Source organism: Chiloscyllium plagiosum, unplaced genomic scaffold (assembly GCF_037043375.1).
Source record: "Chiloscyllium plagiosum isolate Xiang-an unplaced genomic scaffold, Cpla_swu_hap1 HiC_scaffold_4, whole genome shotgun sequence".
In the NCBI taxonomy this organism is placed as follows: Eukaryota; Metazoa; Chordata; class Chondrichthyes; order Orectolobiformes; family Hemiscylliidae; genus Chiloscyllium; species Chiloscyllium plagiosum.
In genome coordinates, this window is record NW_028270142.1 from 14,070,041 (window position 1) to 14,086,034 (window position 15,994).

Below are 15,994 nucleotides of genomic sequence, written 5' to 3' on the forward strand. Positions count from 1 at the left end.
CGTGCTTCTATCATATCTATTCCCTTCATGATTTTGTGTATTTCTATAAGATCCCCCCTCATTCTTCTAAATTCCAGTGAGTATAGTCCCAGTCTACTCAATGTCTCCTTCTAAGCCAACCCCCTCGACTCCAGAATCAACCTCGTGAACCTGCTCTGCACCCCTTCCAGTGCCAGTACATCCTTTCTCAAGTAAGGAGACCAAATCTGTACACCGTACTCCAGGCAGGGCCTCACCAGCAACAGTACCTGTACAACTTCAGCATAACCCCCTGTTTTTAAACCCCCTAATCATGCAAGTATCGAAGAGCCTCAACATGAGGGAGGCGGCACAGTGGCTCAGTAGTTAGCACTACTGCCTCACAGCGCCAGGGACCTAGGTTCAATTCCAGCTGCAGGCAACTGTCTGCGTGGGTTTCCTTCAGTTTCCTCCCACAGTCCAAAGATGTGCAAGCCAGGTGAATTGCCCATAGTGTTAGGTACATTAGTCAGAGGGAAATGAAGGGTGGGTTACTCTTCAGAGGGACGGTGTGGACTGGTTGGACCGAAGGGCCTGTTTCCACACTGTAGGGAATCTAATTTAATGTAATCTAATCCATTCCTCTAGCAATGGAAGCCAATATTCTATTCGCCTTCATAATAACCTGCTAGACCTGCAAACCAACGTTTTGTGATTCATGCAGAACACCCAGGTCCCTCTACAGAGCAGCATGCTGCAATTTGTGCCTTACAAATAACTGTCCATTCCAACGAAAATGGATGATCTTACATTTACTAAGATCCACCAGCTTATTTTAAATGCGTTAACACAGCCACCAAAATACTTAAACAGAAGATGGATACAGCTATAATGAGTTCTCTCTCAACCTTGGAAGTTAAAACACTAGTGGCAAATGTTGACAAACTTGACATGAATGCTTTGAATTGAAGGTCCAACAACTGTGGCAAGTTGTTATTCTGAAAACTGACAGACAGCATGAGTAATAAAGGAGCATTGTTTTAGGAAGGGGTAGAGGGTTGAAACTGGATAGAATATAAACTATCTTTGGGAAGTTATCTTTCTGCTGCAGTGTCTAAGTCTATAGCACCCACGCAATGATAAGCATCAGAGAGCCCCCTTAAAAGGTATAGTCATTTCTTCGATAGCGCGATATTCATGTTCTGGTGTCACTCTGCACCATACAACAATTGTGCAATATAAATAACAAAGTGTTGGCTATGTAATCGTATTACAGCCAACACATTTTAAAAGTAGCAGTATTCCCGATTCATCAAATCGCGTCACAGCCAATTCGTGTTGATGAAACGCACGTTATAGCAGCACGACCTGTAGTTCTTTATTTGAGTAAATCCAATAAGCTAAACAATATAAAGACTTACTTATTGACACTGTTGCAGGGTTAGAAATTGTACATTTGTGCAGTTTTATTTTGAGAATAAATCTAAATGGACTTCTTCACTAAATAGCTATAAGATGTGCAAATTGGTAACAGTGAATAATAACCTGAAAGTGAAGGCTGGAAACCAAGCATTTTTTGAAGATGGATTATAATCCAAGGAGCTGTTGTGAAGAATGGCTTAAAAAATATCAGTATAAAATGTCAGAACATGATTACGGACCCATGTTCGCTGAATCTAAACCTAATGATCAGTGGAAAAATTAAGTGAATGTGAGGACATGAGTTACATTCCTACCAAAGGGTATGGCCATGCCATTGTCACTCTCTAAAATAGTAAAATCAGAAGCAAAATATTTTGAGAGCTAGAAATTTGTCATTTGACGGTCAAAATAATTTTTCTTTTCTAATAGGTTTCATGGATGAAATTAACCAGAAATTTGTTAGATGTCTACAAGGTATGCTCAAGGTTAGATAGATTTTGAAAATCACATGGACAGATGTGATTTTAAATAAACTGTAAGAAAAGATTACAGAAATTTTAATTGAAGGTTTCTTTTCTCAGTGCTCACAAGTAAATTACTATATTGTGCTAAAGTGTCACGCACGGATCACTTCCAGGACTTTGATTAGGATGCGATAAGAGACTTCCATTTCAAGCCAATGGTTGGGGAGCCAGTCATTTCCAGCAACCTCAATGGCAAAAATCAAGATGTTTGGTGATATCAAAGGTTGGAAGGATTCAGTGGTTGCAGCATTTCAGGAATAACAAGATTCTGGATTCAGGCACCAGTAGAAAAGATAAACTACAGACAGAAAGAGGAAGAAACAAAGCATTTTCAGCTGATTTGGGTACCGCAGATGACTGGATTTCAGCAGCAATAACACTCTAATGAACCCAAAGAATGTCTAGGGTACAGTGAGCAGATGCTTCAGGCATGATTCAAAATATAATTGCTGGGTAAACTGCACAAAGCAGGATCACAGGTTTATCAAAGTGACACATGGCACAGAGAATTTGGAGGCTTAAGATGATAATAGTGGTCAGCCTGAAAGGCTCTGACAATGTGTGTATTAGGCTTGATTTCATTTAACTGTGAGGCATAAGGCAGTGACTGCACCTCAACAACAAGTGCAGTAGATTTGCTAAAATATTTGATTGACTCTGCAGGGAAGGTCGATGGAAGGTCAGGCAATATAAAAGCTCTTCTCGACTTAGTGAGCTCAGTGTATTGTAACCTAAGAACAGTAAAAAAAAAACTTAAAGAACTGCAGATGTTAGAAATCTGAAACAAAAGCAAAAAATTGCTGGAAAATCTCAGCAGGTCTGGCAGCATCTGTGGAGAGAAATCAGAGTTAACGTTTCAGGTCCAGTGCACCGAAAGAAGGGGCAGTGAAAGAAGGTTGACTGGTCCCGAAACGTTAACTCTCTCATCTCTCTGCACAGATGCTGCCAGACCCGCTGAGATTTTCCAACAATTTCTCTTTTTGCTTCACAAAGAAGGGTGTTGATTCTGTACAAAGTTGCTGGGGTAAGCTACTTTATTCATATTGATGTAGCTACTAGTGAAATATCTAAGGGAAAGAAAAGCAGGAATGAAATTGAAAGATTGGAGCATGACAAATTTTGGAAAGTCAATGGATCTATAGTTTATCCTTCAAGTCAATATCATATCTTCGTTACAAAACTAAAGTTAAAAGTCACACAGCACCAGGTTATAGTGTTTGGGAGCAACACTTTGCAAGCTAGTTCTTCCACATAAACCTGGGTTGGACTATAACCTGGTGCGGTGTGATTTAACTTGGAATGTGGGAGGAAACCGGAGTACCCAGAGGAAGCCCACACAGACACGGGGAGAATGTGCAAACTCCACACCGACAGTCGTCCAAGGCTGGAATCGAACCTGGGACCCTGACACTGCAGTCAGCAGTGCTAACCACTGAGCCACCATGCCACCCCCAAATTTAATGACATTGCCTCAGGAAGTGGTGCAGCCAGTGTGTTTCAAAGTTGCCGAAACTCTGGGGAAAAAAAAAAGACCCAGCTCTAGCTAAAATTGCAACCCCTAATTTTAAAAGGGTTCCTAGTTTTTTTTTCCATGAGTTGCTTCCTCTAGGTACACTATAATCATATGACCCCTCACTGTCCGAAGGCCTAGTAAAAACAAGCCCAGCCTGACCAATCTGTCCCAGTAACAGTTAAAAAGCAGAAAGAACTGCAGATGCTGTAAATCAGAAGCAAAAACAGAAATTGCTGAAAAAGTTATGGTCTGACAGCATCTGTGAAGAGAAATTAGAGTTAACGTTTCGGAACTCGTGTACATTGGAGACAGATATTCCCATGTGCATCCAGTACTTTCAATGACCAACAAATCCATCACCCAAAATTATTCTAATTACTAGGCTAAAACAACAGCTTTAGTGCACCTTGCATTACATAACATGCAAGGGGTTGCAATCCAATTCGGGGTGATTTTAAGCTAACTCACCAATTAGAAAATTGACTAAACTGGGTGCAGTGTTTGTTCTACACTCACCTGGGAGCACAGGAACAGGAGTAGGCCATTCAACCCCTTGAGCTTGCTCCACCATTCAATAAGACCATGGCTGCTCTGTGACCATATGCCTGCCTTGGGCCCATATCCCTTGATACCCTTGCTTTGTTAAAAATGTACATCTCAGACTTAAATTGAACAACTGAAATGCATTAACTGCTGTTGGAGTTGATCATTCCTTGCATGTAGAGGTGCTTTTCAACGTCTCTCCTGAATGGTCTGGCCCTTATTCTTAGACTGTGCCCTGGTTCTAGAATCTTCAACCAGTTTACTCTTATCTATCCGGTTAATATCCTGAAAACCACGATTAGATCACACCCATAACATTCTAAATTCTAGAGAAACTAGGCCTAATTTGTCACAACTCTCATAACGTAACCCTTGAAGTCCAGATATCATCCCTGTAAAACTACATTAAATCCCTCCAGGGCCCACCCTTCCTAAGGTGTGGTGCCCAGATCTGCTCACAGTACTCTAAGTGGGATCGAAGTAACATTTTGCCTACCTGCAGCATAATCCCTGGACTCCAGCCCTTTAGATATGAAGGCCAGCAATCCATTAGCCTTCTTGACTATTTTCTGTAACTATTCATTGCATTTTAAAGAGCTTTGTATCTTAATCTCCAAATCTCATTACACATCCACTGTGTTTAACTTTGTGCCTTCTAAAAATACCCTGATTTATTATTTTTTGACCTGGAATGGATACCTTTACACTTGCTTGTTTAAAATCCATCTGCCACAGCTTTGTCCATTTACCTGTTGTAATGTTATGTTGTCATTAATACTATCCACAATGCTGCCCAGTTTTGTAATGTTAGCAAATTTGGATATTTGAATTTCTATACCATTATCCAAGCCATTGGTGAACTTTGTGAACGATTGAGGTCCCAACACAAATCCAGCGGGACATAATCAGTCACATCCTGCTAATTTGAGCACGTAGCATCATTCCAACTCTCTGCTTCCTGCCACTCAACCAATTTCCGATCAGTGTCAGTTATTTGCCTCCCAATTCCATGTGGGACATTATCAAAAGCCATCTGTGAACTAACTCCACAAAGGCCGGTATCCAGTCACCAAGTCACCTCTTATTTACTTGACCCTGGTCCAGCTTCCTCAGAGGCAACTTAGGGCTTCCTGATTGGACAAGATTAACAGCCCCAATCAGGGAACTCATATTCTAAGACGTCCACCTGGCTGACTTCATTCCAATCACCACATTCTAGGAGTTCATTTAAACAACATCCATCAACTTGCCTCTCTTCACCACCTTTGTCAGTTCTTTAAAAAAAAACTCAACAGGTTTGTCAGGCATGACCTAGCTTTCATGAATCCTTGGAGTCATAGAGATATACAGCACGGAAACAAACCCTTTGGTTCAACTTGTCCATGCCGCTGATTAACTGAAATTTTGAGGTGATTAGTTCCCCTGTCCTTTATTATAGACTCCAACAATTTCCCCATCACAGATGTCAGGCTAGCTGGTCTGTAATCCCCCAATGGCCCTCTGTAACTGTTCTTAAACAGCAGAGTGACATGAGCAAATTTCCAGTCCAGAAGTTCAATCCTGGAATCCTGGGAACTCTGAAAGACGACATTCAGACATCAGCAATGTGCTCTCCTACCTCCTTGAACGTTTGTAGGTGGAAACCATGGTCCTGGGGACTTGTCACTAATCAGTTCCATTAATTTTTAAATTATTGTTGATGATTTACTTAAGCTTACAAACTTTCCTTACACCCTGTCCCTGATCCTATTAATTTCTTTGGGACTTCTCACAAGCTATCCTCCTTTTCGGTGTGAATACTGAAGCAAAATAATGCTTCAGCGTGTCTGCCATTTTCCCATGGAAATTATCCCACTCAGTCTTCAGTTGATAAATAGTACTATTAACCAGCCATTTCCCCTTTATATAACTATAAAATCTCATTGTCTTTTATGCTCGATGCAAGTCTCCTTTCATAATCCATTATAGCCATCTTTATAAGCAGCTTTGTCTCCCTTTGTTGGTCTTTGTATGGGACCCATTCTGCAGGATCATACATTTCGTTGCATTTTTACAAGCCCTTGCTTTTAATTTTAAGCTGTCCCTTTCCTCCTTAGATGTCAATTGCTGTTATTTTTGCGAGATGGAGATTTTCTTCTCATGGGCACAACTGGCATTGTTTTTCTTTGAACAGCTTCCACCGTCCCTCAGTTGTTTTACCAATTAGCAGAGCTTCCCAGTTTACTATGCATCTCTACCACATTCCATTAAAGTCTGCCTTACTTAAATCCGAAATTCTAGTTTCTGATCTGTGCTTGCCTCTTAACAAATAATATATGAAACTCAATCAAGTTATGAGCACTATTCGACAAATGCTCTTGAACAGCTCGGTTACTAATCGAATCAGGCTCATTGCTCATTACTAGATCCAGTATTGCTTGATCCTACATACTTGCTTGCACATACAAGATAGAGTGTAGCAGGAAATTATCCTGGATACACACTAGAAATTCACAACCTTTCTGACAGGTGCTTATCAGTCTCACCCAGTCTATGTTAAGATTAAAATCCCTCATTAATATTACTCTGGCCTATACTGCATAGTGGTCTAATTTCAGCATTTATACAGTATAGTACTTCTGAGCTGCTACAAGCTGGTCTATATATATCTATTGGGTTTTAGTTCCCTTACAGTTCCTTAAATCCACCCATAAAATCTCCATTTGGTGTTTTCACCTCATTATATTCTCCCTCACTACAGACGTGATTCTGTTTCTAATCCGTAATGTTACTCCATCCCTCTGTCATTTTCTCTGGGCCCCCTGTAAAGCTTACAACTTGGTACACTTTAGTGCTCAGTCCTGACCAACCTGCAGCCATGTCTCTACAATGGCCACTACATTATAGTTTCCAAATTGAATCGGTGCCTTCAGCTCATTAATTTGTTCCTCGCACTTGCATAATGAACTGTATTTTGGCTGTAAACTCTATCCTGCCCTTCAGCATCTTTTTATTATTTCTCTCTCCTGTCTGATTCAATTCATTTTTTATAGTCTTGTCCCACTCATTAAACCGGCCCTGCTTGTCCAACAACTTCCCTTCGCATGCTGACCTGCTGCTCCATGTCCCACCCCCTGCCATACGAGTTTAAATCCTCCCAAGCAAACCTCCCCGCAAGGATGTTGGTGCCTGCCAGCTCGGGCACAGCCCATCCTTTTCAGACAGATCCTAACTGCCCTAGAAGAGATCCCAATGATTCAGATATCAGAATCCCTCTCTCCTATACCAACTGTGATGTCATCCTACTTCTGGCCTCACTGGCACATGGCACAAGGAATAATCCCAAGATTACAACTGTAGAGATCCTGCTTTTCAACTTTCTACCTAACTTCCTAAATTCCTTTTGCAGAACTTCATCTCCAGTGCTACCTATGTCATTAGCTCCATATGGACCACGACCACTGGCTATTCACCTTCCTCTTTCAGTACGGCCTGTGTCGTGGAAATTAAATCGATTCGACTCAACTGCTAGCAAGAGCAAAGAAAAAGCTTTATTTTTTTACCTCTGCAGGGGACCAATACACTTAGCAAAAGCATCTTGTGTAAGCACCCTGAACAAATTTCACATATTCTTTTTATACTATTCTTATCATACGCTCAAGGACAAGAGCTAGGAAACATTCAAGCTTCTTGTTTTCTCATTCCTTTGCCGTGGATATAATTGCTTACTGTCTTTATGTTTCCCTTAGCTTTTTTGCTGAATTCGACGGCTCGCAACGTTTGCAAAGTTCAGCAAAGCCAAGCTGCCTCCACTGCAAAGTGTTTGCAAAGTTCAGCAAAGTATTACATTTAGCAAAGTATTCGCGTTCAGATTTCACAGTACATGTTAATTTTCCATTACACCTGTGTTTCATTAAAATCAACATGTGTCTTCCCAACTGTTTACTTTTAAATGATCTCCTAAGTGTTGCACTGGAACCAAAAAACAAACATTATTCCAGCACGACTTTGAGTGGATTAAGGTGGAAAGGAAAGTATCAGAGCTGATTTGGATCTCACAGCAGGTTTATGTAAAATACGACGTATCGTTGATGGGTCTAACATCCATTTTGCATTAAAAAAAATGGAAATGCTACATTCCACTTCTACGCAAGGATTAGATGTCACTGTGTTCTAGTAGAAGAAAGGACAGTGCTCAGACAAATTCAGATGTATTCTGAATTAGCAAATGTTAACAATGGAAGCACCCTCTCCTGAATAGAATACAAACTGATGTCAAGGAAAGCTGACCCGCCTGTATAATTCTTGCAAACTACTCCCCCAGTTCCAACACCATTCCCTCTTCAAATTCTTTGAGCATATTGTTACTAACCAAATCCACATCTATCTTGCATACAACTCCATGTCTGATTCTTTCTAATCAGGTTCAGCCTCAGCTACAGCACTGAACTAGCCAAAATAAAATGGCAAACGATTGTGATGTATTTCTTTTCATCCTCGACCTCTGTGCAACCTTTGACATTGTTTACCACATCATCCAAGGCCTTTTCCTACAGCATCTCCTTCACTTCCAGACTTTGTAACAGAACCTATGTGAATCTGTTACTTTTGGCTACTCTCCTTCCTCATATACACATTTTTGCTTAGAGACATCATGCAAAAGGTGCTTTTAATGTTTGAGCTGACAGACTCCACCCCTTCAGCATCTTCCTTACTGTTACTGTGCTATTGAACCAAAATTCAGTCTTGGGTGAGCCAAAGGTTCCTACAAGTTACATTCATCATTTTTGGTCCCACTATACACTGTGTCATTCCCATTTACTGTCATAGGAGAAATCTTTCTGGCCACCACCCTGCTACTGAGCTGAAGCTGCATATTCTCCATTCACATGGACATACTTCCACCCTCCAATGATTACCTGACTTCATCCCCATCTCAGCACATCTGCTGCACAAACTTTCATCTGTAGATTTCACAGGTGGCTATGACTTCAGACCCCTTCGGATCCAGAATTTTGAATTCTCTTCCAAAATCACTTCTGCTTCTCCATTTCCCTCTCCTTACTGAGACCATCCTTAAAGTCTACCTCTATAATCAAACTTTTACTGAGCACTCCTTAAATCTTTTATTTAGTTCCAAATTTTTTTGGCATGCTATGGCTCTGTGAAATGCATTAAAATATCTTGCTCTATTAAAAGCACTATATTTATACAAACTATTATTGGTAAGTAAATATTAAAAGGGGAAGGTGTAATAAAACAAGTAATGCTTTTTGCCAGAAACAGCTTTTCCTTAACAGATGCTACAGTTGTGGTGGCAGAATTTTAGACCTTGGCTACCGTAACTTTGGTGTAAAAATGTAGTGCTGTCTAATTATCTGATAATATACATGGTTCGGTATAATTTTATTACATAAAATGACTTTAAATTAGCAGTTTTTGTCTGAGTCACATGGTGTGTTAATGTAGTGTTTTATTTCTGATTGTTTAGCAATACTAAGAGCATAAAAGGATTAACCAATTATATTCCATATATGATTGATTACACTAAGGCCTGATTGTAAAACCCTTTGTAAGGTCTGAATATAACAGCTGATATTTGCAAAAATATTGATCAGTAGTTTGAGAATATCAACTGTTATGATATATTAACTTTCTAAATGAGCAATTACCACACATATTTTTAAACTACTTTTTGAGAATTAATCAATTAACATGCTTTACGAATGGTAATAAGGACCTCCTGTTTACTGACATCCACATGATCAAGAATGCATAAATATTTCAAGTACGAAATTTAAGAATTCAATTTTTATTGACAAGAAATTCCTATTCAATTTTAATCTTTCCCTTTAGTGCCTGTTAATACAGTAAAATTTTCAAACAGAAATTCTAGCCCCCCCCCAAAAAAAACTGCTTCATAAAGCTTGAAAACAGAATGCTATGAGCTTTAAAAAAATGCCTTGAACACATACTCTCAACCAAAGCAACCATGTTTCCATGGCAACATTGCTGAGTGATTTTTCAGCAGTGGGTAGCATTGCTTGAAACAAATATTGAAACTAACTAAAACAAAAATATTCATTTGTTTGAAGGACTGAATTTCAAAACAACATATGGAGAGAATTTTATGGTGGACCATAATGATATCAGTTTGTGCCTTTTCAATTTCCTCTCAAGTGCCAAAATGAATCACTGATCTAGAGTGCAGGAAGATATCTTGAGTAGAAACTTAAAAGATCTGTGTTACACCCTAAAATTATATAACATCTCTCTGTTGGCTGGCAAGATTCAAAAAATTAGAAGCTATTGACTTAAAAATTGTATTTGACCAAAGTGGATAGTCACATTACTTTTTTGAGAATATGTATATTATCAAGGAAAAAAAAAATTCAGTATTTGGTCATAACATTCCCAAGCACTTCAAATCAAATCTAATTCTAAAACTGATAATATTTTGATGTACTCTAACAATAACATGGAGTAGACTTGCTCTTCAACTATCTGAAATCGGTGTAGAATCACAAAGTACAACTGCAGTCTACTTCAAAGTGATATATTCATTTTAAAATAGAATTGATTTGTCCATAACCAAAACTCAAGGTGAACACCATACTACCTCAAGCAATCAATTTCTTTAGACTAGCCATAGAAAGGTTGTATTTAAATCAGACAGTACCCCTTGGTTAACTTTTCCAAATTAAGTTCTATAATTGTGAACACCCTTGGCCACATTTCCAGAGAGAACCAATTATGCACATTAGGTACAGTGTGTACTGATTTATTCAAGAATAATTGTTCCGAATACCAGAAATTTCCTTTTAAACATATGCTTGTTCAGCTAAAAATATAAAGTTAATAATGATTGACTGGAATTTAAATCAATAGATCTGAATAATTATAATGTAATACTAAGGATCAGGAATGGATAATGTAATAACTCATTTACATGCTCATATTTTTGCCTCATTGGTGCATTCTGGATACAAATCAATATTACTTCTGCATGATTTTGAAATGTATTGAGGATTTTACATTCCAGGATTGCTTACTAAAGGGCTTAAATGTTCGCAACAATCTTAATATTACGTGCAATAAATATGTACCAGCTTTTAATTTCAATCCATAGCCACATAAACCTTATTATATTCTCTTTTGATGCGATATTGATTATGTCTTATGTTTGTGAGTGTGTTTAAATGTCACACTGAGTATTCCAAGTTGGATATTTTGGTCAATGATGACATGAGTTTGTAAGTTAGAAAACTATTTTTAGTTGATGACCTGATCACACTCAACTACCTCGATAAACTCTAGTTCTTTCCATTAGGAGATGGCTGACAAAACAGTTTACTTGAACATAGATGTTGAAGCAGGTTCACAGTTTTTTTTCTTAAAAACTAAATGCTAGTTTTACATTTTTAAAAAAAGTTTCAGAGCTTGAAGGAACAACAAAATTTAAAGTGCTCCTCTTCGAGGAAATAAATGAGATGAATTCAGTTTTATAAAGTTTAATTTATAAAGTTTCATTGCAGCAACAGTGAATGAATATTAATATTCCTTATTAGGGAAGAAAAAGTGTCTGTACTCAACATATTTTTATTTTTTTTAAATCACTGTGAAACTACGTAACTTCTAATTAAAAGACTAATAGTATCCTAACTTTATTTTGTTTCCCCAGAGTTTCCTCTCCACTCTCACACGCAATTTATGCTGCAGTATAATCCCACAGACCTCAGCAGCCTGGTAGTAAACGATGAAAGTTGCTTTTTCTCTATTTAATCTCAAAAGGACTAAACTGACCATCCTAATCTAGACTGTAGCTAACATAGACATATCAGAAATTTCAAGACAGTGAGTGGGAATACAACAATCTCTTTTCCTCTCTAATTCGTGAATATTTAAGTACATTGTAGCACCCATACAACCAATTTTGCTTTAGCTAACTCAATACAGAAAGCTTATTCTGTATATTCCAGCACTTTATTATTGGGCCATTTTGAGGCACCTTGCTCCATACTTCAAATTGATTGAACATGCATTTGTAATTATGGTCAGATCTGTTGCTTTTAAGATGGAAGTGAAATTATGGTTCCAAATTTTTAAAGTTGCAAAACGTTAAAATGAATATTCTATTCATTGTGTATCTTTTGAATAACTTGTAGCACTTGCAGCAGTGACATATGCTACACTTTAATCTCAAGAAATTTCTCTGTTAGCACATCTGCGACTTTTTCACAATGCATATTTAAAAATAAAAATCACCTTTGTGAAAATGAAGCATGAGGCTGTAACAGTACAAATAATTACTTAGGATTGCAATTGTTCTTGAGTGATTGCCTATGACGAATCTGGTCATGATGTCTGGAGGATTCGGATTAACAACAAACATGAATAATTTTGGCTTCTTTTCCTGCAAATAATCTGTTCTGGTTCTAGATGGGAATTCAATATTCCAATGACTTTCATTTTGGGAACATGTAATCATAATCTATATTATGTAAATACATGATAAATTAAGAGCTGTATCTTTGCCTTCAGGTAATACCAATTCTGTGGCATACACAGATACAGCTTTTAATTTATCATGTATTTTCATAATATAGAATATGCTTAAGTGTTCCCAAAATGAACGTGCCTCAAATATTGAATTTGGTAAATAAATATACCTTTTCATAAATGGTTGTTCAATTTATGATACGTACTACACTTTCGCACTGGATGACATTTAAGTGCCAGTCATAAATCTGCATGGCCAAGCTGTAGCACACTGTGCCAGCAGCAAAACAAAACTGGAAGGGACTACTCAGGCAACTTGGGACAAAACTATGGAAACACAAAATACAGGAAATTCGATATCAGTGGATTTAAATGGAAAAAATGAATGACTACAGTCATTTTAGTGTCTATTACAGTATTTTGGCAATGAAGCAAAAGACAATATTCAAATGTTTATTTTTTTCTTCGAAGTATGCATAAAGGTGTTTATGTTCATTCATCCTCAAAAGCAAAGCTTTTACAAACATAAATTTATGACCACATTAAAGAATGGTCCAGTTTGAAGTTATTAATATTAATTCAAATTATCTACTACAATGATCTTTATGCAATTGTACCGCGATGATTAAACGTATGGAACTTCCCCCCCTTGCCCCACATACATTTTCATTACTTCTTTTGGAGGCGTTTGACAAGGAACATACACCCACCAGTTATTCACTTCTTCAGCTGTTGCTGGAGATGTGTTATACAAATACAGGCATATGTTGTAGCATTTGACTATCGTTTACTCAGCGGCTCCAAAATTTACTGACTTTGTTTTTTTAAATGTAGACAATAATTCAGTGAAATTATGTAGTAATTTGGACACCTTGGGTTCTGGGAATAGTTCACACGTTTTGTACATCTATAGATTTCACCGAGCTGTCTGCACTTAAAGGGGGGAGGGGGGAGGGGGGAGAAAAACTAGTTCGATACCGCCACAACATGCTCCCTTACTGTGGAATGAATAAGGATGTAATCCAGTTTCGACTCTCATCTGTTCGCTCGTGAATTAAAATAAATAAAATAAATAAAGAATTACACAGCCCCCTGTCCCGAATCCTCAGACGACTTCATAGACATCGGAGGGAATCCCAAACAATTCGTGTGAAATGACCAACAGGGTCACTTCGCCTCTATAAATCTGACAGAGTCTCACCGGGAAAAGGGAGGACGAGGAGGTGGAAGTTGGACTAACTTTGCGGAGCGCGGGAGGGAAAGCCCTGGACTCGTGGGACTGTGAGGGGAGAGGGAAGAGAGAGAGGGGAGGAGAGGAAGCGATGAGGGGGGAGAGAGAGAGAGATGAGGGGGGAGAGAGAGAGAGAGAGATGAGGGGGGAGAGAGAGAGAGAGATGAGGGGGGAGAGAGAGAGAGAGATGAGGGGGGAGAGAGAGAGAGAGATGAGGGGGGAGAGAGAGAGAGAGATGAGGGGGAGAGAGAGAGAGAGATGAGGGGGGAGAGAGAGAGAGATGAGGGGGGAGAGAGAGAGAGAGATGAGGGGGGAGAGAGAGAGAGATGAGGGGGAGAGAGAGAGAGATGAGGGGGAGAGAGAGAGAGAGATGAGGGGGAGAGAGAGAGAGATGAGGGGGGAGAGAGAGAGATGAGGGGGGAGAGAGAGAGAGATGAGGGGGGAGAGAGAGAGATGAGGGGAGAGAGAGAGAGAGATGAGGGGGGAGAGAGAGAGAGATGAGGGGGGAGAGAGAGAGAGATGAGGGGGGAGAGAGAGAGAGATGAGGGGGGAGAGAGAGACAGTGGGGAGAGAGAGAGACAGTGGGGAGAGAGAGATAGACAGTGGGGAGAGAGAGATAGACAGTGGGGAGAGAGGAGGAGAGAGATGAGAGAGATGAGGTGGTGTGATTGGGGAAAGAGGACAGAGAGATGGGAGGGAAAGGAACTTTAGCCTCTCCTCGCGGCTGGAATATCTCGGAAATTCCACGCTCCCCTTGAAGATCCCGCCCCATTGTGTTGGGAGTCTGACTGCAGTGAGGTGATGGTTGAGTTCCTGCTCAGGTGAAGTAGCCGCTTTGCTCCTGAGCTGAGGAGTCAGTCTGAGAGGAGGGAGGCTCTGCCGGTTACTCACCGCCGTCTCCGTAGGTCTCCACACCGTAGCCGTCCTGCAGCCCATTGCTCCATGTGCCTTCATACCTGGCCGGGCTGCTGAGGCTCTGACGGAGCCCGTACCTGCCCTTGAAGCCGTGTGTCCACTCGCCGCGGTAACACCAGCGACCCTTCGTCTCTACCCCCAGCCCGTGGCGCTTGCCCTGAGTCCAGTAGCCCTGGTAGGTATTGCCGCTGGGCCAGGTGTACACTCCCACCACCTCGAAGCCGTGAGCCCAGGAGCCGCTGTACTCGCCCTGGCCCTTCGGCCCGGTGCAGATGCCGTGTCCATGGGCTTTGCCGTCCTCCCATCCACCGCAGTAACTCCCGCCATCCGCGAAATCAAACCTTCCTCCAGTCATGCATGAAGCGGTGCACACGGACCGAGCGCGGGCTCAGGGACAGGGAGCAAGGGCAGGGTTGGGGGGGGCGGGGTGGGGAAGGTGGTGGTGGTGGGTGGGTGGGTGAAAAGCAGCTCGTGTGCGAGGGCAAGGAGGGAGGAATTACAAAATAAAATACCAAGGCAAGTGCAGCGGGCGCCTGAGTGGAGAGACCGCCAGGGAGGCGGGTCCGCTGCCTTTAACTGGAGAGCCGGCCAGGGAAGGCGGGCTCATCCCTTACTGGAGAGAGACACCGGAGAAAGGCGGGCGCCTACTGCTCAGGGAGGAGGGTGGGGGCTGCCTGCCACTGGAATCGGAGGGCAAGAGGCGCAGGAAGGACAGGGAGGACGCTGGGGAAAGGGAGGGAGGGGGGTAGTTGGATGATCGACTAGATATCGGTGCAGCGCAGCCCAGCCCCGCTAATGGAGAGAGGCGTTTTACAGCGGGTAATTGGCAGAGTGCCTAACAGAGACTGACAGGCGCGGTGAGAGTTTGGCTCAGGGCATGGCTAAGAGTCGCTAAGAAACCAGCGAGAAAGGGCACTAAGGGAGGCACTAGACTCGAAACCTCAACCTCGGTTTTCTCTCTCTCCTCCCCCCCCCCCCCCCCCTCCCAGACGCACCTAAACCTGCTGAGTTATTTTTATCTCTCTTTCAGAATCCTTTGTGTTGTTTAAGGAAGTCGAATAGTGGGGACCGTCCTGAGGTGTCACTGGACTGTCCTGAGGTGTCACTGGACTGTCCCTAGATGCTAGGTAAAAAAACAAGGGCTGCAGATGCTGGAAGATTTTCCTGTCCCTAGATGCTGCCAGACCTGCTGAGTTTCTCCAGCAATGTTTACTTTAGTTTCAAAGTGTTAGCATCCGCAGTTTTTTTTTCTTTTGTGTAATTGAAGAAAGTGGGCATTCACGCATCATGGGGAACAGTGTGGAGTGACTTAGAGTCACTGTATCTGTCCCGGTGGTGTGTGCACAGCGATTGGTAATTCTGACCTTGCAAGGGTAATCAAAAAGACAGTTAAGTCAACTCTTGCAGACA

The 15,994-nt window shown here is 41.0% G+C and overlaps 1 protein-coding gene across 2 annotated transcripts in view; it reads right to left on the reverse strand.

Moving 5' to 3' along the window:
* jph1b (junctophilin 1b) overlaps positions 1-15,220 on the reverse strand; it is a 120,249-nt gene extending 105,029 nt beyond the window's left edge. The window contains exon 1 of one of the 2 annotated variants that reach the window (XM_043689158.2): positions 14,561-15,220. In XM_043689158.2, coding sequence (XP_043545093.2) covers positions 14,561-14,939 — 379 coding nt within the window. In that variant the 5' untranslated portion in view covers positions 14,940-15,220. The remainder of the gene's footprint in view (positions 1-14,560) is intronic. The other variant, XM_043689157.2, reaches the window with a different exon arrangement.
* Positions 15,221-15,994: the final 774 nt, after the last annotated feature.